At 35.3% G+C, this 27,003-nt stretch overlaps 1 protein-coding gene across 1 annotated transcript in view; it reads left to right on the plus strand.

Moving 5' to 3' along the window:
* Nucleotides 1-27,003, plus strand: part of LOC108363514 (carbonic anhydrase-related protein 10-like) — a 74,054-nt gene that overhangs the window by 38,875 nt on the left and 8,176 nt on the right. The window contains exon 2 of the mRNA XM_017616899.1: nucleotides 23,469-23,519. Coding sequence (XP_017472388.1) covers nucleotides 23,469-23,519 — 51 coding nt within the window. The remainder of the gene's footprint in view (nucleotides 1-23,468; nucleotides 23,520-27,003) is intronic.

Consider the following 27,003-nt stretch of genomic DNA (forward strand, 5'->3'; position numbering starts at 1 on the left):
TTGTATTGGTCAATACTGTATGTATTAAAACTTAGGGTAAAAACGCGGGTATAGTTCTTAACAAAGAATTATATTAAAATATTTCCAAAGATTTCATTACCACTTAAAGGAAAAATCTGCGAAAAACTTAAAATCAGTATGAGGTCTATTTTTTTAGATTTTACTAAACCCGATTCGCAATGTCGCAATACTTTTTTTACTCTTCTATTAAGAAATTAATTTCGAATGACATTATAACTAATTTCCATTGTCTTCAAATAATCCAATGCAAATTTTCCCATTCACTGAATCAATGAAAAACAACTCAATATTAACGGTCTGCATGTTATTCAACAGACACGCCAAGCATGCTAAAAATAGAAAAAATTCTCAAAACAAAAAGATGAAAATAAAAGACTGAAAAATCCAGTCACATAAAAGTGGAAGTACGCGCAATAGAGCAGCACAACGTTTAACCCATCGATATTATATCAATATGCGTTCCTATGCCAGCACAGCTAGTAGTAGCTCGTGTGCATCTGTTGTATGTATGTGTATACATATTTGTGTGCACATAACTATTGTAAGTTAGTGCCATTTGAGCGCTGCGCTCAATAATCTTGCCCTACAGACACATCAAACAATGGCAGGGCATAACATAATTTCCAACACTTCAAATTGGCCTCGGATCATTGGTGTGCCGGAAAATTTATATCTATATTACTTGTATGCATCATGGGGTATTTAATCGTAAGACTGTGTAGGAGTGTGTGTATCGAAGCTATTCTAGTCTAAGGCATGAATTTGAGTGTTTGTGCGGCAATTTTACTGTTGAGTTGCTACGGTCAGCAGCAGCCAGCTCAGCGACAGCGACACCGTCATGGACATCGACACCGGCTACGATGTCGACACGAACTCAACGAATCCAGCCCATCCAAGCCTCAGCCAAGGTTTTATGGTGGCGCCACCACCCACGCAGCCCACTCAACTGCCTTTTAGATGTTCCATTTACGCTCCAACCAGCTTCAATTTCATTTCGTGTTCATCTCATTGCGCTTTTGTCTTTTTGATTCCCCTACGCCATTCTTCTACAAAGGGGGTGGGAAGCTCTCCAACCCACCGCGGTCACACGTAAACTTCCATCGCCATGGCTGAAGGATTCAACATTGTAAAAATGCAGTTTTACGCTTGAATTGTTTGGAGACTGATTTCAATCTGTTTTTCCTGTTTTTAAACAATTTTTTATAGTTTTTGTTTTCCGCAAAATTCGTGCCGTTTGGAAATGCTCGTGGCGCTCACGCTGGACAACTGTCAATTTGGCAGCAAACTGTGCGCGGCAGAGAGATTGTTTGGATTTGCTTCTGCTACGACGATGACGACGACGACGACGACGGTATGCCCCGGCGAGTTGATGCCAAGTAGATCATCACTTTCAGTATTTGCCTTTCAATTTGTGGCCAACGGCAGTGGAAGACCTATAACGACTAGGGATAACAATGGAGAAGAAGGTGAAATAAGAAATCTGGTATGCAGTTAAAAAAAGGGTTAAGTGTTTTAAATGGAAATAATAAAGGAAATGAGTAGGTTGATAAAATTAAAATGTGTAGGGGTGGGATTGTGGAAGTAAAATACCCAAAGCTTTTCCGCGGGTACAAGGTAAGGATTAGATGGTTAAATTAAATGAAGCAACTAATTCTGATGGGTCTATAGTGCCTTCGAAACTTAGATAATAAAACACCTGATCCAGCCTTAAGGACCTATCTTAATCCAACTGTATATGTGAATGTGCGTAGACCTTGGCCACAGCACTAGAGCACAACGTTTGCTTGTATTCTTCTATTGATCGCATTGCAGTCTAGAAAGGAGAAATAAGAAGTTAAATATAGAAAATAATAATAACAGAAAACACTCGGAGGTTGGTCGTTGCCTGCCGAGGGGCGACCGATGTTAAAAAAAAAAATTTTTTTTCTATATTCTTTTGCGATGTTGCTTTGACTAGGGCTTGAACCCAGGCCCTTCGGAGTGGTACTGATGACCATTACACCACAGTGGCCGCTAAATTATATACAAACATAATATGTACATATAAAGCTGTGAAATTGTTAACATTCAATTTCACTCGAAACCCCTTTATTAATAACTGTTTTGCAATGCCTCATTTTGTAAGCAATTTATGCCAGATTGATGCCACATTTCAAGTAAGTAGAACAATGCAAATTAGAATAATATGAAAAAAAATGGAGTTAGATGCCAGATTAAACAATAAGTATGCCTGGAGTGTAGGAAAACAATTTGCCTAATGAACGAATGAATCATTTAATTACTTACGATTGAACATTGAACAAATGAAGCATTAATGCGAAAGAGAAGTAACAAGCAATGCAAAAGATTTAATGTGGTGGTAATTGCAAATATGAATATACTCTGTACATACACTGCCGGAACAAAGTATTGGCACAGCAAATTTTTCACAATATATGCATTCTACAACAAAAAACATAAAAATATAATTCCTAAACTTTGTGTAAAACTCGCAAAAATTCAGCAAATTTTCATGCAAATTTTCAACTTTTTAACCAGATTTTTAGATTTTTTTTGAGTAAGCCAATTAAATTCTAGTACGAAAATGCAAGTAAGGAGTTAGTCGAAAATCGCATTGAATTTGGCAATTTTTTTTGTGAAAGGTGTTTTCCGTTTTTTCCATTTAAAATATTAAAAAAATAAAATAAATCTCAAAAGTTTTGCGCGAAAAAAATTGGCAAAAATCAACGGCAATTCCTAACTATTTGATTGGGCTACAAATCTGCATATTCGAAAAAATTCTAAAAATCAGATTAAGAAGTTGAAAATTTGCAGAATTTTTGTGAGTTTTTCACAAAGTTAAGGAATTATTTTTTTTTTTTTTTGTTGAAGAATGAACCAAATTTTAAACAAAATTGGCGGAAAAATAATGGAATGAAAATTGTTGCACATATTGTGAAAAATTTGCTTTGTTAATACTTTGTTCCGGCAGCGTGTACATATGTATGTATGTTATGTGTAATGGATAGAGGACTTCGGTTTTTGCGGCTGTAACAGAAAACTTAAAAATTTTGAAAACCAAGAGTACTTACTAAAATTCTGTGATTTTCGGTATGAAACTAAGTACATAAAAGAAACTAAAAGAAAAACGAAAAATTTAAGCTAATTTCTTGGAAATAACCCAGGAGAAACTAAACAAATAAATTCATTTGAAAAATATTTGCAGAATAATAACTTCAAAATTACGGAAAAACCACCAAAACTTGTGAAAAATTTGAACCAATTAAGTTTTTGCCCAATACCGGTATTTGCTGATAAATTAAGTATGCAAATAATTGGTACGAAGTATTCATAAATTGCGCGCAGTCCACAAAAACTAGTAATTAAATCGGGAACGTATTGCAAAGCCAGGCGCAGTGCATAGTTTAAAAGACAAAAAGTAGGGCATTACAAAAACAGTTGCGGAAAAATTTACTATGTATTACCAATTAAAAATTCAAATTGGCATATTTTTTTAATTGATAATTAAATTATTTTGGTGAGCTTTTTAATTGCTACATATGTAGCTATAAATGTGTAAAACGAGTAATAATTTTACGCAGTGCACTGCAGGTAATTTGACCCATTATTGTGGCAAAAAAAAATATTTGTGCTCAAAAAAAACTGAAACATTTTATCCGCGGTACATGGTAAAAAAAAATGCAAATCAAATAAGGTCGCATTTTTCGAAGTTTTAAATGTGTTTTAAGTATCGCTAGCTTAGAGCGTGAAAAAAATTTACAAGAGAAGAAAAAAACTTCTTACAGCCATTTTATTCAAGTTATTCGCAAAACTTTGAATAAAACATTTGGCCTGTTTAAAGCAAAGCAAAACTCCACACGAATCATAAATAGGGATTCGAACATTATTGAAAGTTTTCGAAAGTAGTTTGTCCTTATCGAATTTTCGGAGCTTCTTTAGGACTTAGACAATTTTCCTTTAATTGAATATAAACGAAAAAAACTTAAAACAAGGAGAGGCCCTTTTCAAAACGATGCACTTTTCATTTCTCTAGCCCCTTTTGTCAAAATATTAGTTTTTATTATAAAAAGTGGACTTAAATAGCAAGTTTTCCCTCTAAGCTATATAACACAAGAAATTTTTAAACAAGCAAGTAATTTTTAAGCAAAAAACAAAACCGACTTCAATTCTCATATAAAAATTTAAGAGTACCGTTAATTTTTCCATGATCCAATAATCCCATATAAACGAAATTAGCATGGAACCCGTCTGAAGTCCCACTTTTCCTTTAAAAAAATAATTATAGAAATCGGTTAACGTGGTCCAAAGTTATGTGGTGAAATACATAAAACATGTTCCGACCATGATAACCTCCTCCTTTTTTGAAGTCCATTAAAAATATAACCGACATCAATGCTCATATAAAAATTCCCTACAAAAGTAGCGAAAATTTAAATTTACATAACTATATTCGTACGAGTCACGTATAAGCAATTTCACTATAATACTTAAAACATTGCTTTTTTAACTATCATTGATATTACCAAACGGTGTTTTTTTTTTGTTCCACTACAAATAATTTCGCTGAAATTTTATATAACAAACAGTAAATACGATGCAGAAAAAGTTTCGGTTTTTGATTAATACTTCACCATATAAAAAATATTGTAATAGATACATTGTTTTATGACTTTTTAATTAGTAGTTAGTTAGAATCGTAGACAGAAAAAATTCGTACGATTTGTAGGAATGCTCCGTAAAATGAAGAGTTTTGATTTAATTCATAAATTTCATGTTGAAATTTATTGCGATTTCCGGGGAAATGTTTTTTGTATACACATAATTATATTGATACCGGCAGTAGTAACTATTTGAAGGGGAGAACTGAATAAAGAGAAGAAACACAAGGCTGTTTCCGATTAAGCGGTTCAACAAAATTTGGACATATTTTATCTCACAAACGGGGTCGACCTCATCTTATAGATTTTTTGATGCTGATTTGCACTACATCTACAAAATTTTTATAACGCGGTCAGTTTTTGAAAAAAAAAAACTGCTGAAAATGGTAAATTTCAACTATTTTTTCTAAGTAGAATGTGGATGCAGTTTTTCCGAAGAAAAACAACCACATATTAATGAAAATCCAGTTCGTCTGATGGATTCTACCTCATGTCGATGATGAGTTGCTTAGAAATGAGTGAAAATTTAAAAAGCTCAGTTCTCAAACAGAATGTACTTGTTTCCCATAAAAACGAAAATCTCAATCTGTGAATTTATTTTAAAAACAAAGTAATATCATAAAAAAATCAACATTAAAAAATCAATATCCCAGATTCATAATTAGCCAGTCTTCCGTTATTGTTTGTTTTTGTAGATGACATGATCATCGCTTTTCAAGGTCCAGAAATAGTAAGCAAGCATATGGAGGTTTCATTTCCTATCATGGCAATCCACCATAGTGACTATGTCCTGGTGGAATCGTTCGCATTCTATTCTGTTTTTAACATTTTTCTGAAATTTGGCATTTATGCTATTTTTCCGATGTTCAATAGTTTTTTCTTAAAAACTGGACATGTTAGAGAAATTTTGTAAAGGCACTACAAAGCCACAATACAAATTTTTTTGTTACTAACTGACATTTTTTCTTTAATACTTTAGTGAAAACACTTTGATTCGACTACACTTTGCTACATAAAACATAATTCACTTTTGCTTTTACATATTAATGTTTAATGATATAAAGAGTAAACAACTTACTTAGATGACTTGGTATGGTGCTACGGGGCGTATACGTTACATACGCAACTACGGGTATATGAGCATGAGTGATTGGTTATTTTTACTTTTTTAGTATATCTTTTTTAATTTTCATTGTTCTTTATACAAAACTGAGGATAGTGCATTTTCTAAGATAGGTGAACCACCATTTTCGACCAAAAAAATTGTTTTAAAGCTAAAATTGTTCAAATAATTCATTTATTTTTTAATGTATTTTTATGAAATTTTCTTCTATGCGACTCACCTAATATACCTACATATCACAGCCGTTAAGAGGAATCAGTTGCTTTCAGTTGTTGTAGGTATAAGCTGAGCTTGATTAGCAAGATGAGTTCAAAAAAGACAAGTTCCCAACCTTACAGAAATTTCCTAATGATGCAGTTACGGGCTGCCATTACGATCACCACTGCATATATCCAAATAGAATTTTTACTTAATTGAAATAACTTTCATTAAAATGGTTTTTAGATGCATATTTATGTACCTTTTTTAATGCAATAATATTATCCGGATTACAATGGGCGCCCAAAATATGGCATTACAAATACTATACATACATACATACATACATACATATGTTCAAGAATACTTATGTAAATCGCGTGAAATAAATCCAATTTTATTTATACGCTTTTCGGAAAACTTTCGTTTGCAAAGCTTCACATAAAGCTGTCACTTAACAACTGTATGAAAATGAAAAAGTGAGTAGGGCATTGGGCGAACAAGAAAGTTTTCGCTTCGCCGTGGAAAGAACAGCTAGCAGAAAAGAAAGTATATCTACATGTGCATTAGGGGGGCTCATTTTTTTCCAGCCACCCCCAGAACTGTAGAATATTGAATATAAGGAAACCTGTATTTTTTTATTTTGAAATATTTAACCGTACCGGCGCGCTGGGGCTTCGAAGTTGTTAATTTATTTTCCATAGTGAAAACACATTTTTTTCTTAGAATTGATTTTTATGAAGATTTCTGTAGGGAAATATTTTTAACAATTTTTTAGCAGTTCTACGAAACAAAATATTTTCCCATGGAAAACTGCAAAGGCTCGGCGCTACAGTTAAATATAAACCGATTTTGTTATAAAAAATACAGGTCACCTTATTTTCGATTTTCTTCTGTTCTGAGGGGTAGCAGCGGTAAAATTCCGAAAATTTAATTTACCGTTAGAACTACCCTAATATACATATACATATATGTATGTATGTACGTATATGCATATAAGGATGAATAAGTCAGCGTGGAAATAAGAATCGTTAGAATGAAACCCTTCATGGAGGAAAAAACTGAGGCAAAATTTTACTTGAATAAAAGAGCACACAACCGCAACTGTAAAATCGTATTTTAACAACTATTTAGAGCGTAGTAAACCCAAAAAGCGATACAAATAAATAAAACGAGCCAGGACTTGTCTTTGTATTTCGCTTTGCGGTTAAGACGATCATAATTTCTTTTATAGGTACTCGTACATTTGATATTCCATACTGAAATTTTTGGCAAGTGTACAGGAATGAGCCTCTATACATACGTATGTATGTATATATATTTCTACGAGTATGGATAAAAGTGTGGTTATTTGTGTGCAGTTATGTTGTCATAAAGTAATAGTAAGCAGTAAAGACAGCAGTAAAAGAAAACAGCTAAATATGTATGTACGTAAATACGTAGCTGGCATGATATTGGTACGAAGGCGAAGCGCTGTTACTTTTCCATGCTATTTGTTGAATGTTGCCAAATTCTTTTTTGTAGCTACGTATCGTAAAGCTTATGGGTGTTTGTAAGAACTCACCGTCAACTTTATTGGCACATTTCGATTTTTGCTTGTTGCATTTCTTTAATTGCGTTGGTAGGTTTTACTTTGTTTTTTTTTTTTTTAATTTCTTCTTGCGACGGCATGTCTCAAGTTGTACGCTGCACATTAAAAACTTTGCATTTGAGTAATTGAAATGCCATCATTTCCTCATTTCAACCAAAACAAGTAAGGCCAGTACTGTATGCGGCTATGCCTATTTTTATATATGTAAGTATGTGGCTCTCATGAATGTTAGAAAATTTCACTTTAATCTATGAGTTACTGAACTTTTCCATTTCATTTTAATTTTTCAGTAAATTTTTCTCTCTAACGCAAAGAGTTAGCAGTTCAATGAGGTGAACTTCAAATCTGACCAATCAGTTGTTTGGGAGCTATATGTTGTTGTATGCATATTTGACCAACTACCTTAATTGATCTTAATGATTTTCGCTGTAAATTTTTATTTATGATAGGTAAATTGTTTATAAGATTTCAGGTTCTTAGACACTCTCCATTTTCAATGATTTTCTCAGTAGAGTTTGCATGACTGATAAGTTTTTTTTCTTAATCGGCGCTGTATTGACTAAATGTTGTTGCTCGAGTCCAACAAAGCACACCACTTGCTTTTCTTCTCAACCAACGGATTTCAATAATACTTCAACTGGTCCCCCGTCGCATCGAATACTTCCGAGCTAGAGCATTTTTATCTGTTATAAGGCTCATACATCTTATAGAGGATCAACTTTTTATGACGAGAGAGAGAGGGCTTTACTTCTCAGTTACCTACTTAAACCAAAGAAACACTTATTGGTAATTTTCCTCATTTGACTTTTATTTTTCAATCAAATACAACGTTTAAAATTTTACATGTATTTTTTCCTTAAAGAATAAGTTTGCGATCAATCTTCATCGATCTTGTTTTAGTGCCTCGCTTAGTTGCTTGCCATCGCTCAACCGACTAATATCTGGCTTATACATAGCACTAAAATGTTTATAAATTAAAAGTTTGCAAGCCAATAAAAAAATATAGGTCAATATACTTTCAACACAAAGACTAATTCTAGACTTTTATGAAATAAAAAAAAAAAAAAATTATTCAAACAAGCATCTCATTTCTGTATTCGAATACTCTCCGTCTGACTTCCTGAACTAAAACTTTGGATTTAACAAAACACATAAAACGAAGTCTCCTTGTCTAAAAAATTTTTTGTAATCAAACGATTCGAAGAAGTCCTTCCCAATCCGAAATTTCACACAGCCATATTAGTCGTGCGGGTTTCGTGTTAACACAATGGAAATAACATACCTAAACCAATTAAAAACAAAGGTGTGAACTGAAGAAAGCGCTTAGTACCCTTTCTTTTAATGCAAGTTCAGTAATGTACATACATACATTAGAATTCTTTAATACAAATGTCACATACAGTTCCATACTCATTTGAACGAGTGAAAAAGTGGAGGAGAATTTCCGCGTATTTCACAGCTTAAAGAAGGCGCGGCCTTCAAAAACTAACAGGATGTTAAAGCAAAAAAAAAAAAACAACAAACAAAGGTAGACAACACAAGGTGAGGCATGTCGTGTAACTTACATGTTACTGACACTGATTGAAGGTTTCGCTTATGTGATACTATTTTTAGTTTTTACAGGTTTTTTCGTAAGCTTCTGTTCTCATCACTTTTCACACGTCTATGTATGTATGTAAAGAATGCGAATTCTCATCAAAATAACAATGTACACTCCTTAAAAAATATTTTTGTGCAAATTTACATATTACTATAAACAATTCGGGCCCCTGCACGTAAATTGTATTAGTTTAAAATCAATCAATTTAAAGTTTTCTATCCGGGGTTTCTCTAACGGGTTGAGAGAAACATATTTAGTTGACCACTAAACACTTTTCTCTATGTGGATTCAGAAGCAATTAGCACCAATTGGAATGTATTTGTGATAAAAGCCTATAACGAGAAGTAGTTTCTAGCGGAAGTAACGAAACATATTTTTCTTACAATGAATTTATTATTTTTTTTTTATTAAAATTTTAATAATAAATATAAGATAAGCTGCTCTAATTTAAAATTGGTTAACAAACTCAGCAAAATCATATGTCTGTCATTACTTTGTGATCAATTGGCACTTTTTATAGATGGTATTTTCTGATATTTGAGGCTCGTTAAATCCCGGGTCCGGGGGGATTTCCTCCTCCCCTCGCTCATAATATACCAACACCTATATACATATCAGTTACATGCTACAAATATACCGCCTTTGTTGTATACGTAAGTAAGTTAAAAAATTTATTTTGATTTTAAAATTTGTTTACTGGGTTANTGTTTTATTATCCGGGATACAGTGTTTCTGGAAATTTTTAGTGTTTTCGCAATCTTTTTGTAAGTCCATTTTGGGTTATTTACGAAATTTTTTACAATTTCTTCACGCGTTTTTTGTTCGCTGCTCATATTTGCTGTGAAAATTAACCGGTACTGATACGTGTCACGTAATAAAGTCTGATAAGGTTTTCAAAGCTAACCTGATAAAAAAAAAAATATTTTGCATTCCTATTAAACAAGTAATATTCGAAAATGCATGCACTAATTTTTAGTGACGCACTCCTTAGTTTTGTCCTTCCAAGTTGGGGCACACATGGACATTACTCTGTTACATTAAACATCGTTATCTTGAACAGTAACCGAGACTAAATTTATGAGGCCTTGCGAACCAATTACGAATGCACGTAGACAGCTAATATCGATTCTCAAAAATGCCTTAAAATACTTCAAATTTAGCCCAGTATTCAGCCGACCTTAGCTCAGCTTCATCCAAGTAAAAACTGAAGAACCCAGAGGCTGCACTTTATTGTGTGCTATATTGGATCGCAACAACTAATGTGGGTAGCCCATTATACGCTTCAAGCTACATAACTAGTGAATTTTTCTCTAGCGAATATGTACCACCAGACGAGGGCTCCATTAGACATTAAAGGCTCAACTATGGTGTCATACAGCCAATAAATAGCTGTTAGAAAACTGCAGGCTAACTACTATAGTAGAGAGAATCTCGTTCTTCCTAGTGAATATTATCAGTTACTGAATAGGCTTAGGTAACATTGACAGATCGTACTGCCCTGTGCAGCCGCATAAGTTATGGTGCAGAGCGAGTTGTAGATTAGCCTTGTAAGATTGTTTTCAACAGGGAAGGACGTTGCTCAAAGACTTCGATATCCTTTTTTATGTGCAAGTCTTTCCGTCTACGTAGCCTCTTCAACAGAAATGAGAGCGGACTAGTTGGCATGCAGTCATTAGGAAGAACATAAGAAGTCAACGCGCCTTTAGAATAAACCTTTAGCGCAGATTTAAACATGGTAAATAACTATAGTAATTTAGAGAACTTATGTTTTCATCTAAGGGCCGGTTTCTCCATCTCTGGTTAACACTAACTCCCCGGTTAAACATTGTTATCGACGTTCTAACTCCATGCATATAACAGGGAGTCGATAAGGTCGGTAACGATGTTTACCGGGGGATTAGTGTTAACCGGAGATAGAGAAACCGGCCCTAAATGCATCACATTAAACATCGCTTATTAAAAATCATTGTTTGTAATAGCAAACACCCTACTATAACCGCATTAAGTTAGGTTTACATATACATGCATACTTACATAACCGCTAACAACTTTGTTGATAACCAAATATCAGTTTTCACGCCTCAAATTTTGCTTTTGCATTGGCAAACTTGCCTGCAACCATTACCTCTAATGCTTTGTTTTTCAAGTTAAACGGTTTAGGTTTATTTTTGTTATTCACCTGCCGTCACACCTTTATTGTACTGTCTTTCACAACAAGCAACTATCTACCACTTTCTTGCCAACTCACACACCTTTACCCGGTCTCTACTCCTTCAGCACTTTCGTTGACTTCTGCCTTGCAATTATAATCAAATTTGTTATTTATTTTTGCTGTGTGGCTGTGTGTCGCCGCGTCAGTCAGCAGTGATATTCTGTTGCCTGTGTGTCCTTGCTTTTGCTCGCCCTGCTGCTGTCACACAAACTGTCAATGTGGGTGTGTCGATTGTTTATTTATCTGTGTATTCTGTGTATGTTTATTTTTTTTTGTTTACTTACAAAGAGCAGTGGTTAGTTTCCTTCATTCTTTGTTTGTCGGCTGGGTGTAATGTCAAACCATAACGGACTTCCTTTTACTGCGACGTTTCTCTGTCAGCGATATTTTGTCACACTTACTGCAAATTGCTAGTCTTCTTGCATACACTGTACTCTATGTGAAATGTTGTTACGTACGATTGCTTTCGAAGGCGTTTATGGGCGTTTGGGTGTGTAAGTGTAGGTGTGTTTTGGCATTGTGCTGTCAACATTTGTCATTTCGCATATTGCAGGAAATTAAAAAGACACTTTGCTACAATGAAATTCTTTTTTTTGTACTTGTAGTTTATGGCTTTTACGATTGCGGGCGCGATTGTGTAAGTGCTATGTATGTATGTATGTATTTGTATAATTTGCAATATCTAAACGTTATTGGCAGTTATTAGAAAAAGGAGTTAGTATAGTTAGAAAATTGTAGTGGTAAAAGTCTTTACCTCTGGTGGGTGCAGTTTTATGACTGCAATAAAAACTTTATTGGTAGTGTTTGCTAGCTGCGTTTATGTAGGTAGAAACCGCTTAGACTGGAGCTGAAAGCTTTTCCTTTTGGACATGCTGAGGAAAATCCATTACCTTAGCTGAGGCAAAAAAGTTTATTGAAAACTACTTACAGGAACTTTAATTTGCAGTCAGAAGTTGGATTCTTCATTTAGTGTAAGTATACTTAATTATAGTTTTTTTTACGCTGGTACAGTGGAAAATTTTCCAAAAAACCTTAGCAGCAATATACTCCGCGCAGTATTGACGACAACCAACCCCATCGAACCTCGGTTTGATTTTATACAGAGTCTTCGGTGCCCTCCTCTGGGATCATTGGAAAATTCCTTGAGGAATATGTGTTGATATCAGAGAAATTGCAATGCCGACTACTTGTTCATTTTGGAAAGTTTGTCGTCAGTTTAATATAGTATTTATACCTATTTTCGTCAGACAAGGGCCAATGAAAAAAATAATGTTCATCAAATTTTGTCAAAGCCGTGTAATTTTTAACCTCTTTCAGTCCATAACAGCTATAGGCGTGGGAGTAAAAGTAAAAAAAAAATAGCAGCACGACTGTCTAATTCTCTTGGGCACTGTACTGTACAATTTTTTTTATGACTGAGAAAGCGTGGAATATTTTTTTTTTTAAGAAATTCGGTTTCATAGAATAAATGAACCTAGAACGTATTGTGTAAATAGCTTATATTTTACTGATACCCAACAAAGCGTTAAATAGATACCTTCAGGAAGGGTTTTTTTTTGGAACAAGACTCAATCCTTTTAAGCTGCATTGAAAGATCTACCGATGGTGCTGCCATTCGAAGGCAAACGAGAAGTTGCGTTTCCATAGCAACAGAAAACAATCTGAGAAAGCATATCGGCGCGGGTATGTAGAAAAATTTAACTTTATGTACGCCATTATTATCTCAGAACTCTGGCCATTCTACAGAAGGAGTCTAGAATCGAGTTAGGATGGATTATCGCTTCAAAATATCCCGAAAAACGCTCCCAGAGAGCCTCTTTTTAAATTTTCTGCTATTGGGTGTTACTGTACTTTTAATTGCATTCCTATTATTTACACTGAAGACATTCAAACTTTGTCGGGAAATTTGTTAGTCTCTTTCTAATTCCTCTCATTTATATTTTTCGTTTAAGATCGTGGTTTTTATTTCTGTAAGTTGTTTATTATCAGTAGTTTTAATTGAGCTTCAAGCTAGTTTTTATTTTAGTAAAACAACCGTTAGATATGACTATAAAAATGTGTTGCATGCACTTTTGCTTGAACTTGAATTCCTACGCATACATATTACAGTCATTAAGATAATTTCTTAAAAACTGAAGTCCTTCATGCATTCCAGAGAGAATTGTAGAATACAAACCGAAATAACAAAAAAAAAAAAATAAAAATATCTAAAAGAAAGTAGTGAGCAGGCAAAAAAAAACCAAAAACATACAACCGACAGCGCATTGGGATAGTATATCTTTCGCGGCGCATACGTCGCCCCCTCGCTGCAGCCAATTGCCGAAAACGTTACACCTGCGAGATAGTGTCGAGAGCTTGAAAAAGTGTTGACACTAAGCAAAAGTAAGTGTGTTAGGGAGCGGTGTGTAAGCAGCAGAAAAAGCGCAAGCCAGAGATAGTGAAAATGAGAAGTCAAGAAAAAAAGTGTAATGAAATGTTGAATGTCCGAAATGGTACTTGGCGGTACGCACTCAACTAACGAACGCCCACAACTAAAGCTGCGTCTGCACATTTACCGCCAAAGCCAAAGCAATGTGCATTTCGATGTGTATATACATACAAATGTATATGTGCAGTAGTATAAATAAATAGACGCTTGAAGGCTTAGCTACGATAACAGAACGTTAGAGGTGTCATGGCTTGTTTGGAACGAGAGGGGCGAGAGATGGCAGCTTGAGTGCAGGCGCAGTAAATTAACTTAATTAAGTGCTGCTTTGGTAAAGTGGCAGACGCCTTGGGCCAACAACAAATTCGTTAGTACTTAGTTTGGCGTAAGCTAAGCTTTGGGTAGCAAAAAGTAGCACTGTTCAACGGCTGATGCTTCGTATTACATATACATACATATGTACATTAGACCGTACCACCTTAAGAAGCAAACCAAAAAAAAGTTCGCCGTACACCCCTGGGTCGAAAGTATTTTTGCAGAGGAATTACGTCGTGTTACATTTTTCGGTTACACTTACATTGGGCAATAATTTTTTGGCAGTTCTTCTGGAATACTCGAAATGCTTCTTTAGGAAAACTTAAACAATCAATTGCTTGGCATTAGAATGGTACGTTGGGGTGATAAGAACTGAGATCTGGTGGGTAGGTACTTTTGTTTGTTTACGAGGAGGAAGCATTGAAAGTCAAACCTCATAAGTGTGGGTTTTTAACCCGAACTAGACCTCCTACCGTGCAAGTACTGATCCCGCCGGTACTACCGTCAAGTATTCCGTCTGGAGGTGATTTGAGTGCTAAGCTCTACATCCGTTTTAGTTCCGATGCTGACCGTCTACAAGTAGCATCTACAAATAAGACAGCAGTATGAGTTTACTTCCATCGCTCTTTCCCAAAGTGGGACTGCGTACAGAAGTACCGATTTAACAACTCGCGCCAAGAGAGCACGCTTTCTGCTTTGAGGTTCTCCTATATTAGAAAGCAGTCGTGAGAGGGCATCGTATATCCTCTACGCCTTTGCTGTCGTGTATTCAGCATGCGAACCGAAGTTAATTCCATCGTCTATTATAACGCCAAGGTATTTAAATATTTAAGTTTTCGTGTGGATTCGATTGCGTAACCATCTACCTTGAAACAAGGTTGCTTTTTGTGGCTGCTAACTAGGACATATTCCGTTTTCTACGGAGCAATGGATAAGCCAACAATCTCTATCCACTCGATGTTCAGCTTTATTGCCGCGTTCGTTTTTTGTCTCTAAAACTGGCAGCAGGTTATCCACCACAGTCCGCGCTATATCGTCGGCGACCCCAGTGATCTCTACTCAAATCTGGAGCACTGATCCCTGTAACTTTATACATTCTTTTCCCCGCCTCCGTGGAGTATTCCAGGATTCTATTATCGAGGTTGCTTTTTATAATACTATATATAAAGCTCGGGGCGGAGTGTCTGTCGAGAGGATTTAAAATATGTCCCCACTCTGCTGAGTTGAACGAAATTTTCGCAACTGCTTCGCCCACCTCTCTATCGATACTACTCTAGTTATTTCTGCCGTTGTCGACTTCCCCTTTTACTTTCTATGAAGGCCTACAATCTGCTGTGTATAATGCTTTCTAGCAGCTTCCCTATACTGTCCGTTGTGCATAGGGTTGGTTTTTTTTTTTCATATATTGGGAAACATGCCTTGTTCAAGACACATCTGCAACCCAAGCGCATGTGGACTCTCAGCTATTGCCATTTTCAGTGCCTTGTTCCGAATGCCATCCGGGCCCGGAGATTTGCTGTCTCCAAACTTATTTTCTGCAACCAGAACTTCTCCCGACGTCACTTCAACTACCTTCGCAATGTTTATTGGTTTTCTCGGCTTGTGAACTGTTTTGCGACTAGGGTCCGAACAATTTCACTGAGAAGAGCTGGGAATTTTTCCTGTGGAAATTTTTAACTTTACTACCTTTTAGGTGCTACCCCGTGGATAGAAGGGCTTTAATTTACTGGCATAAGGGTGGTACGTTAGGGTTTTAGCAGCAAAGAGCTGCTGGGTAAGTACTAGAATGGGATGCTTGAGACCAATGAACTTTGGTCCACAAAAAGGACATCGATTTGCCACACCTTCAGAAAATGAAAAATATATAGAGTCGCCCCCTACGTTCGGCCAACATTTTTTTTAATGAACTTTGGTGCAAAAAAAGAACACCGATTTACCATACTTACAGTTCCGCCTGCAAATGCCGAAGATATAACGAAACATATTTTTTTTTCGAAATTTTCTTGCAAAAATACTTTAGACACAGGGGTGTACGGCGAACTTTTTTCCGGTACGATCTAATGTACATAGTATACTTAAAAATGTAAATGTTTGCTTTGCATTGCGGCGGGTGGTCACTCATACTCCGCTTTTTTCTATTTTTTTTTTTTTTTTTTGTAGTTTTACTTTGCATTTAACTACGAATACGACTCGATGCACTCAGTCAAAGCGGGCAATTCGGCGCAATGGCAAGCGACTAGCGAATGCAGCAGCGAGTGTATTTTATTGACCGCATTTTTTCGAGAGTGCGTTTTTATTATTTTTTTTTTCTTAGCTTCCTTATTTGCCGCATTTTAAACTTTCTCTTTAAAGTACTTTATTTGCATTTCATTTGCTGTGTGCTGTAACCAATTTAATGAGCTGGAAAGTTGTCTGACTGCAAATACGCAAAGTTATTTTTTGTTTCAAGATTTATTTCAAAAAGGTTGCGACGTAATTTAATTTGAAACTTCTGAATCCAACTGCAGTTAATATGTATCCAGTTGTAGTAAAAAGGTGTAGGTAGCCAACTTGGTTGGTCAGCAAAATTTCATTGCATTTCATGCGCTTTGACAATCGCCGACATGCTTTTTGGACACCTTTTGACAGGCGCACGATTGGCATAAAGAGGGATTATCTACTCGAGCATAGCATGCAAGAAGCAATAAAATGCGAAGAAAAAGAAGCGGAATGCAAAAAAAAAACACGACTACTGTGACATTGACGTTGGCAGTGGGGAAACATCATTGCACCCTTTACGCTGCCCAGCACATCGCGCGATTGGCGTGTGAGTCACGCCTAAGAATGAAATATGCTGAATCACTTTAAGAAATTATTGAAACTGCGGCAAATGGATAAAGTAATTGAAAACAGAAAATCAAAGTTTTACAAAACTTAGTAGTAGTGTTATTACTTTCCTTTCAACTTATTGGCATGTTGTGCTGCAACAACAGCGCGCTTAACTGCTGGAAGCCAAAATGCTACTTGCTCTCAATATGTATGTATTGTATGTAGCTAACTCGTGACTCGTTGAACCAGCTTACACGCAAACCAAAAGCAAAGCAGTCATCGAAAATACAAATGAAGGGAAAAACAGTTTTCCGAATCGGAAGTTAACAAATTACGGAACGATTGGCGTGGCGTCATTGAGAAATGAGTGTGCAAAGGAAACGTGCTCTAAAAAGTGACTGAAGAAAGTAGTTTCCAAATATTTTTCTTTCCTATGTACTTTAGTTTGATTTTGCCCAAAAATTCCTGAGGAGCTTCTTCGTCTATCAATCGTATGAAAAATTTTGAATTTTGTTTTGTGTTCGACTTCTTCTGCAGTCATCTCACGTCTCTTGCGCCACTTACTGCTGAACAGTACATAATCTGGTTGAAAAAAAAACGATTTTCAAAACTCATTGGAATTCATTAAATAAGGAGAATATTTTTTTGTTGTCCTTTTCTGTTTTTGTTTAGTTCTGCAAGAGAACAAAATGTAATGTCAAGAACGTTGCCACAAGGGAGCCAAATGGGAACAAAAGTATTGAGAGGGACAAAATAAGATCAAACAGTTTGGCAAAAATTTTTTTGTAATGAGTTTTCGAAAAATTGGGCTGAGAAAGTCGTTCGTCTTTGCCGAAGCTGGAGATTTTTTTACATGTGAATAATCTGTTTTAGATTAATTTAAAATTGATGCATAAATGATTATGGGCCTTCTCATAGAGGACTGCTCCAAGTAATAGACTCCGCAATTTGTGTGTATATATATATATATCCATAGGGTTCTCGGAAACGGCTCCAGCGATTTTGATGAAATTTTGTACCCAGATAATATTTTGGATTTTAAAGTTATCTGAATAGGCATTATCTCCGAGAAGACTCGTGTAAGTTACAAATTAATTAAAACGTCATAATATGGGCATTAAATAGGAGCTATTTTAAAGATCCCTAATTCAAAAATATGTTTAATAGGGTTGCCATCTATTTTGAATCGCATATTTATTTAATTATTTTTTTAGAAAAACTATTCATACTATTCATGGGTGGTAAGAGAAGGTTCTTAAACAATGCTTTCTGTAAGGTTGCCACTTATTTTCGATCCTACACAATTTATCTGAAACATCACAATATGGATATCAAACGAAAGGTAGTTATGAAGACTTTGGATAGAATATATTTTTTCTCGATCAGAGTTGCCAATCTTCTATGTAATAAAAATTTTTTGATTTTGTTAATTTCAATCGACATTTTTTTTTAACGTATACACAATTCATATAATCTCAAGATATGTACTATTCATTCAAGTGTATATCGGGATTAGGGTTGCCACCTACATTTTAGAGTAAGACATTTACTTAATAGTAATCGAAATCCAAATTTTTTTCTAAAAGTATTTTTTGAAAGCTATCCAAATGACCAGTACTTGATATTAAAGCCGTGAAAACTTTAAAAAGTATATCGACTGATGAGTGGAAGATCGTCCTATCTCGGCAGCCAGTTCGAGAAAGCCCGATCTCAGAAAACTTTTTAAGAACGCATTATTTCAGAATTTTATTGAAAAACATCCCATCTCAGAATTTGGTTGAAGAACGTCCTATCTCAGAATTCGGTTCACAAACGCCCTATCTAACCTCAAAATGTATTGAAAATGTGCTCATATAGGTAGCTAAGATAGGGCGTTTTTCAAAGGAATTCTGAAATAGGGCATTCTTCAAACAAATTCTGAGGCAGGGCGTTTTCGAACTGGCTGCCGAGATAGGTCGATCTTCCACTTAGCAGTCGATATGCACTCCGGCCAAAGCTCGGTCAACCTGGTACTTTCCATTATGCTACAACTACATACTTCACTTCTGAAGTACTCTGAATAGTGAGGCTTTTTAGGGTAGGGTGAACAAGGTCCTCCAATCTTCTCCTACTAGTCTAGTTCGACAATTAGGGAATCCATTACCGAGCACCAGCAGGCAAGATAGAAAGCATGCCGCCCTGAGGACCGGTCCTTAGACTGCGCATCCGAAAGGCTTGCTGCGCCATCATAGAACGCATCCAATTACTACTAGTTTTAACACACTCCTTAATTGCCTTTCGGTGCTAAAACATGAAATTTAGAACCTAAACGTTTTAATTAAATTAAATGTTCCAAAATGCACCTTAATAGCCCAAAGCACATCACCATAAACAAAAAATCGTAGCATAACCCAATAACGGCAATTCACTTGAGTTGCTGCTACATACGTTGGAGGCGGGTGTTGTACTAGTTTAGAATGTGGCATGCACCAGCCGTCCAAACTGCGTTCAGTCCATTTCAAAACTCGTTTCAGTGCAGCTTTTCTCCACTCACACTCATATATATTGTACATATGTAAATACATATGTACATAGTTATGTAGTTTCTCATATTTTTCTTAAAACTCGCAGCCAGAGTTAGCTGCTCCAGTTGGCCACCAATTGGTGAGCGGCCTTGTAAAGTACCAATTGGTTACGAAAACTTGTGAATGTTTATCAAGAAGGGGGGGATGTAGTGGATGTGGTGGTGTGCTCATTATATAAATAAGTATGTACTGATTATGTATGTATGTATGTAGGTGTGTTGCACAAAACCCCCCTCCCAAAAAAAAAGGCTTGTGCGGGCTTCACTTCCGCTACCATCCATTTCATTATAATAAAACGAGCGAAAATTGCACAATAATATTGCAAAGTCATGGGCAATGATTGAAATTAATGGATTTCTAAATGTTTCAACTAACATTTCCCACTACGTTTTTGGCCGTTACTACGCTCTTACTACCATTGGCGGAGTGCATTCGTAGTAGAGTAGCTAGCTGCCTTGCCTTCTTCGTTTTTGGCTGCTGTTGAATATAAAAACTACAACAACAATAGCAGAAATGAACTTTCTTTTCAGCTGCCGACCCCTGCAAAAGATATTCCTACCGAAATCGTCCCACTTAAATTTGGTTCCCCTTTGCTCACCGCGCAAAAACCCTTTCACCACTTTTCGCCATTTTCAACATTTTAGTAGTTTTGCAGTACCAAAATTTATATACATACATGCATACATGTGAAAGTGTTTGTGCCTAACTGCAAAGTGCGATGATTTTGGTATTAAATTTCCTTTTAATGTTATTGTAGAACGCCATTGAAGTACGGGCGTGCTACATCGGTGCGGACCATTTGCGCTCGTGTTCGGTTGCGCGGCTATTATTTTTGTCGCTTTTTTTTTTTCTGTGGGAAAGGGGAGTTCGTAGAAGGGGCCATTACCTTGTCTGCTATTCACTAATAGTTGTTGCATTGTTAGTCGGTCGATATCTAGTCGTTGTAAATGGTGTTATACTTTTATAGTTATTTGTTGTTAGTTGTTGTTGTAGCGGTTATAGCTATTACTATTTATATTGTTAGTGTTGTAAGTTAATGTTATCTCGTGAGTGGTAAATAATGCATTTAGTTCACTAAATACTTAAAATGAAATTAATGATAGTGAAAATTCAACAATTTTTAACACTAAATTCATGCGCATATACATATGTACACACATGTAACGGGTTTATATTATTAAAGCAATTTTCAACGGAAATTGTATAGATGTGTTAGTACTGTAGTTACTGAATATTTTATTATTTTATTTGTGTGTTGGCATTGCTAACCGTCGCACGCTATGGGTAACTGTATAATATTGCAATAAACTAAATTTACTGTGCTTCGTTAAATGTTTAGTTCAGTGTTGTATTTATAAAATGACTTCGAAAAAGATTACTTTCAATTAATGTATGTACAATAGTATGCCATATTGCGGTCAATGTGCTGCTGTCGTCCTGTTAAGTATTTAAACAATAATTTGAAAAGCAGAAAATAAAGCGAATAGTTAAAATTCTAATTTGGGAAGTACAGTTAAACTTCGATAGATGCACAGTGGGCCAGAAAACTGAAAATGTGGCCAAAATTTTTGTTTCACTATTTAAACGTGAAAAAATCAGAAAAAAAATTATGGTATAGTTATCAAAATCAAGTTATCAAAATCCATGGTATATTGAAAAGTACAAGATGTCCAAAAATTAAAAAAAAATAATAATAATCCGAGGGGACACGCATTTTGGATTTTTTGAAGTTTTACCAGCTTTAAACGTATTAACACCTCAAGGGATTGGTTCTATTTCTTCGCATTCTACTTAGCATTTTCCGAAGAATTTCAGATATATGAAAATTTATAAACTCAGAAAAAACATTCCTTCATACTAGGAAAAAATATCTTACTCTTAGGAAATATTACCTTGAAATGACTGCATTGATATGAGTAAACGATTTGACACAGTTTAAGGAAAGCACAGTTCCTTAGGTTTAGTATTTAAGGTTTGGAGCTTCAGAAATCTAAACCTATATAGCAAGTTTACGGGGTATAATCAATATATTCTTACGGTTTCGGACGTTTTGATTGATTCCAGAAAATTATATTGAGCTCAAAAGAGTATGACTAATTTTCATACGTTGTATTCATATGGAGAAAATAAACACTCGATATGCGACCTCTTAGAATTTTCGTAGAAAAGGGAGATTGGCGGGAGGGGGAGATGGCAAATACTAAAATCTGAGTCCGATCGCATCAAAGGATTTTTATATTTTTTGACGTGGTCTAATATATACACTGCCGGTAAAAAGTATTGGCACAGCAAATTTTTCACAATATATGCGAAAACTTTTTTTATAATATTTTTTCCGCCAATTTTTTATAAAAATATGACTCATTCGCCAACAAAAAACATAAAAAAAATAATTCCTAAACTTTGTGCAAAACTCACAAAAATTCATAAAATTTTCAACTTTTTAATCAGATGTTTTAGAATTTTTTTTAGCATAGGACATTTCAGGTCAACCGGATCATTAGTGCACCCACAGTTTTGGTTAACCTATCAAGACGTTCGCGGTCCCGATATTTTCATCTGATCAAGAGCTTTTAAGCAACTTTTGGCATTTTCAAAAATCCTATAATACGCAGAAAGAAGTTCTCCGCAAAAATACTTGAATGCCATTTTAAAGAAAATTTCGTGGTTCGTTAAGATAACTTAGCAATTTCCATTTGAAGATGTCCAATAAAAACATGCATTTGCATGCGATTCCTCGCGCTATTTATTTGTGTGACCAGGAAGGAGGGTTACTCATACGCCATACATGTTTTCTTGAAAATTTAACAAATAATTACAAAAAGTGCAATCCGCCGAATTATATTGATATAGATGTCTTTGGCTATATAAAATTTCGCTATATTTTTTAAACAGTGTTGGCTAGCAGTGGCGACAAAACAAAATGTTTCAAATGAGATAATATTTCTTTTCGAATACTTTAAAGTAACTAGTTTAAATAAGTTTATAATTTTTAGCTTTTAAATAACATTGGATTTTGGCCACTTTTTCAGTCTCCTGGCCATTATTAACCTTATAATTTTAGTAAGTCAAAAATGTATGTTAAATTTACTTACATTTCCGCTATTGATTTATGTGAAATGATATTGGCCAGACTTCAATGTCTGATGAGCATACCATCTATATCTGGATGTGCTTAATATCAAATAAGTTGTCAGACAACTTCTGATATCAGACAAGTTGGAATAAAAAGTTGACTATTTAGACAAGTCTTACAGGGTTCGTACAGATTTCTGGGCGAAATATCTGGACAATGTATTTATTTCCTTATCCGATATGTCTGATCGAATTCTGTCCGATTTCGGGCAGACACTTCTGATAATTCTTATTTTCCATGATTATTTGGTCAGACATCTGTTAGGTATCTGTCAGAATCGTCGGTCAGAATTTCCCACGTCGTGTCGGTTAGACTTCCTGTCAACCTCTCCATACGCTTCTCTGACCGATATCGGCAAAATCATACAGATTTCTGACTTTTTTGCCAACGAGTCTGACGGATATCTAATAGATTTCTGGCAATTGTGCTAGCTGGGAGATTTAAGAAGACTTTAGTTTGGCAATACTTTTGAAAGGGAATTTCAAAAATGAGAGGTCAAATTGAAGACCTTACCTGTAGATGTGTGGTAAAGTTTTTATTTATTTTTAATTAAGAACTTTTTTCATCGGCAGGGGATGATTTGGAATTTGATGAAATTAAAAACAAGGACTATGTCAGACTGCTCTGCACTTATAACTCTGATTTACTTTTGGAATATTTTTTAAGTTTTCGAAATTAAGTTTAGGGCACTTTAACGCCATGCGGGTTCATATTTCTACCAATGCTTAGATAAAACACTATACTTTAAAATCTATTTATAAAAAAATATAGTTTTTTCTAATTAAATTACGTGTTTTTTATTTTTTTCTAATTTCAGTGTTGCTGGCAGTTAGTTGGGAAGAGTGGTGGACGTATGATGGTATATCAGGTGAGTTGCAAATATAAATTATTAAAAGCAAATACCAGCCTAAAGGGCTGTCTGCAGTTCTCTTCTTTTTCATTATTTCTGTTACTTCAAAAAGTACTTTGCTGTTGTTGTAAAGTTTCCCGAAGAAATATATATTTATGTAAATGTAGTGCACTTTTTTCAAGAGAGCTGCATTTGGATTTAAGAAATTTCGATGAGCGAAAATTTCTTTTCCATTTCTTGTGCGCCATTTTGTAGGAATTTTTCGTTTTTCTTGAGAGGTGCAGCAGCCCTTAACATAATAAAAAACTCGCTTACAACAACAATCACAAAACACAAAACACAAAATATCAAATATGCGTGCAACAATTGCACCTTCAAAAATAAAACCGAAAAGCAAATACGAAAAATTCTTGAGCTGTGGTAAGAACGGAAATACGAAGCATTTAAATTTGCATTTTTCTGGCATAAAAGCAGTCATGCTACTAGCAATTTGCAACAAATTAGATATACGCCAATTTCAAGCAGCCAACAAAACGGTGATACACTGCGAAATTTGATTGCAAATCTCTATGTTGATAAGTTTATATGTATGAGTTTATGCTATTTATATAAAAGAGTGCAGGTGTTAATACATATACAGCCACGGGTATCGAAATCAGAATGTCTAATCATATAAATAGTTTAGATTCTATTCCATAAACTTTTACTTACTTTCACCTGTGTGTAATCAAACCTCGAAATAATTTTTTAATTAGCTTCGTGATGAGCTAGTGACTTGAAACTTCAAAATTAGCTCAGAACCAAACACGAAAGATGAATTGAACAGCTAGATGCCGCAGGTCTTGAGACATTTTAAAGCCCGTATTCTTGGTGTCATATGGTTCATATTTGATATGTTTTTTTTACTTACGGGAAAAGGAATAACTGCGTAAAGAACTTTGCCCGATAGGTGGCGATTTATTTCATATTTAAAATATATACATAGTAGGGTGTGCATATAAAAATTTGGAAAACCTATTTTTTCATATACCTATTCTTGGGACAGTAAAATGTACATACATCTTATGATATAAATAAGTATTCTGGAAAAATTGGCTGCACTTTTGTCACCGATGAAGAAGCAAAATCCAATCTTGGATGTCACCCAATAGTGAACGTTAGACTAAGGTAACATAACCTATAACCTCTCAACTGTTCTTACCGTCCTTTCTCAGCCGCTGTAGTTATATTGTGCCGCATTTTAAATGGCGCGCAAGAAGATAGAGTTTGCTTACTATATTTGTTTGGTTTATTTATACGTATGTCGTACGTATGTCGTTCGTCAGCGTTTGCATTTCTGCATGCGTGTCTGTATTTATGTGAGAAAGCGTAAAAGATTTCCTGTCACTTCCGTTTGAAATGTGATAAATATGACACTCACAATAACGCGGTTGTCTTACTATGTATCTCTCTACCTTCCACACTTCCGACTCAAAGTCACTACTACTAAGTGTCTACAAATCATATTATATACCAGTCAACTATATTTCAACAAGCGTTTCTTTTTCACAATCTGTTTGCTATACTCGTACTATAAATAAAATAAATAAAAATTTACATTGATTTATTTATTCAAGACATGCAAACACACAATCAAAATGTATTTCTGCCATTCATTTTTGTGCTGCTGTTCATACGAGGCAAGTTTAAGTGTCGTGTTGCCTGTCATCCGGACGTCATCAACATCTCGATTCGATTTGCACACGCCATCTCCATACATACATACATACATCCATACATAGGTACGTATACTTGCATATAAACACAAACAATCACATAAAGCGACGAAGAATTTGCGAATGTCAACACCCAGCCGGTTGACTGTTTACTGTTGATCTTAGTTGTCAAGCAGCCATTCAGCAATTGGATAACATTAAAAGCAGACAACGGACAAGAAGACGAGCAGCCTGGACACGCATAAATGGAAAGCCGTTAGTAAAGCTGAAAAGACAAGGATATCTTTTACAGGACGCAGAAATATTTTACAGTGTCTTTGATACCAAATGGCATGCAATAGAACTTTTATGAAAGCCGGCGTATGCTAGTTGGACGTTTATGATACACTTTAAAACCTGTTTGTTTATAAAACAGCTGGACATGTCTTTTGAAACTTTTAATACAAATTTAGCGTCGACAGATTATACTTGGCAATGAACTATCTACCTACTTATTAAATATGTATAATATTTTTTAGATTTTTTGACAAATGTCGGCCTAACAAACCGTTAGCCAAGTAATAATTGGTTCCAAAAACTAACTTACTTCTCCACCGCTCTAGGTGTAAAGCTTGTTTTAAAAGTAGCTTGACATCTAACAAAATTTTGTCCTTGGCGAGTCCTCAAAGAAGACTAAATTGAAGTATCTTCTTTTAGGTACCAAACATCGCTCGTAAAGCATCGATCGTAATGAGATACTACTAATACATTTATGCCTTCAAAAGCAGAAGACAATGGGCTCATAATTTTTCGCTTTCCCCTTTCCAAGATGTACTTTGTAAGATATACGCTTAGGCATTCATTGGTTTGCTCTGCGCGAAGATTTCTTAAACTTTTTTATTTACCTCCATCTTAAGAGGCGTCACAAAAAAAAAAAAAAAAAATGAAGCAAACAATTGCAATGATAACTAGTCTGGAGTGTAAATGCAAAAGCAAAAGTTAACGCTATAATGGCAAAGCAAAATCAACAACAACACCAACTTTGAAATCAAACAGAACCATAATAGCCATCGTTTGGGACTTTTCAGCGACGCACTGCAGTCGTTCCATTATCTGCTTCGATCTTATTTTTCGCAGAAATTCTTTTGTGTTTTTGCCTTTTTTACACAAACTTACGGAGACAACAGCGTAAGCGACAACGACACGTGCGCTGCGTTGCGACCATTGAGACACTTTAACTACCAATTCGAATTGCACTTTTCTCATTCGTACAGCTCGCAACGCATCGCCATTGTGCCTTGTCAGCTTTTCTTGGCGCATTGCAAAGTTATAAGTGCGAAATATGAAGGCATTGAATTCCTACACCTGGGTTTTTAAAGTCTAGTATGTCGGTGCGAATGTGAAATGTCTTCGCTCGTGTAGCTGTCACTATTCTTCTGTTCACTTTCTTCTTTGTGCAAAGATTTATATTTCTTTGGAATTTTCTGTTTTGCTGGCATTTATTGCCGCCAGCGTCACTGACGCTATGACACCTATGACGCGTACCATCGATTCAAGCTATTCCCAGTCAGCGTATTTTCCATACATTCATACTTTTTTCTCGTTGAGCGTTGGCGTTAGTTCCGTTGGACATTTTCGCTCTGAGATTGTCTTGTTGAAATTTAAGCAATTCTTTTTCCAAAATAACTTACTATCGACTAATTTGTAAGCGATAACAGTGATAGACTTTTATTTAATGTGTAAATGTTTTTAGATTCACGGCTTAAAATGTTTTTAGATTCACCTCACCTCACCTCACCTCACCTCAC

This window comes from Rhagoletis zephyria, unplaced genomic scaffold, assembly GCF_001687245.7.
Source record: "Rhagoletis zephyria isolate East Lansing unplaced genomic scaffold, Rhagoletis_zephyria_1.1 Rzeph_scaffold_01293, whole genome shotgun sequence".
Taxonomy (NCBI): domain Eukaryota; kingdom Metazoa; phylum Arthropoda; class Insecta; order Diptera; family Tephritidae; genus Rhagoletis; species Rhagoletis zephyria.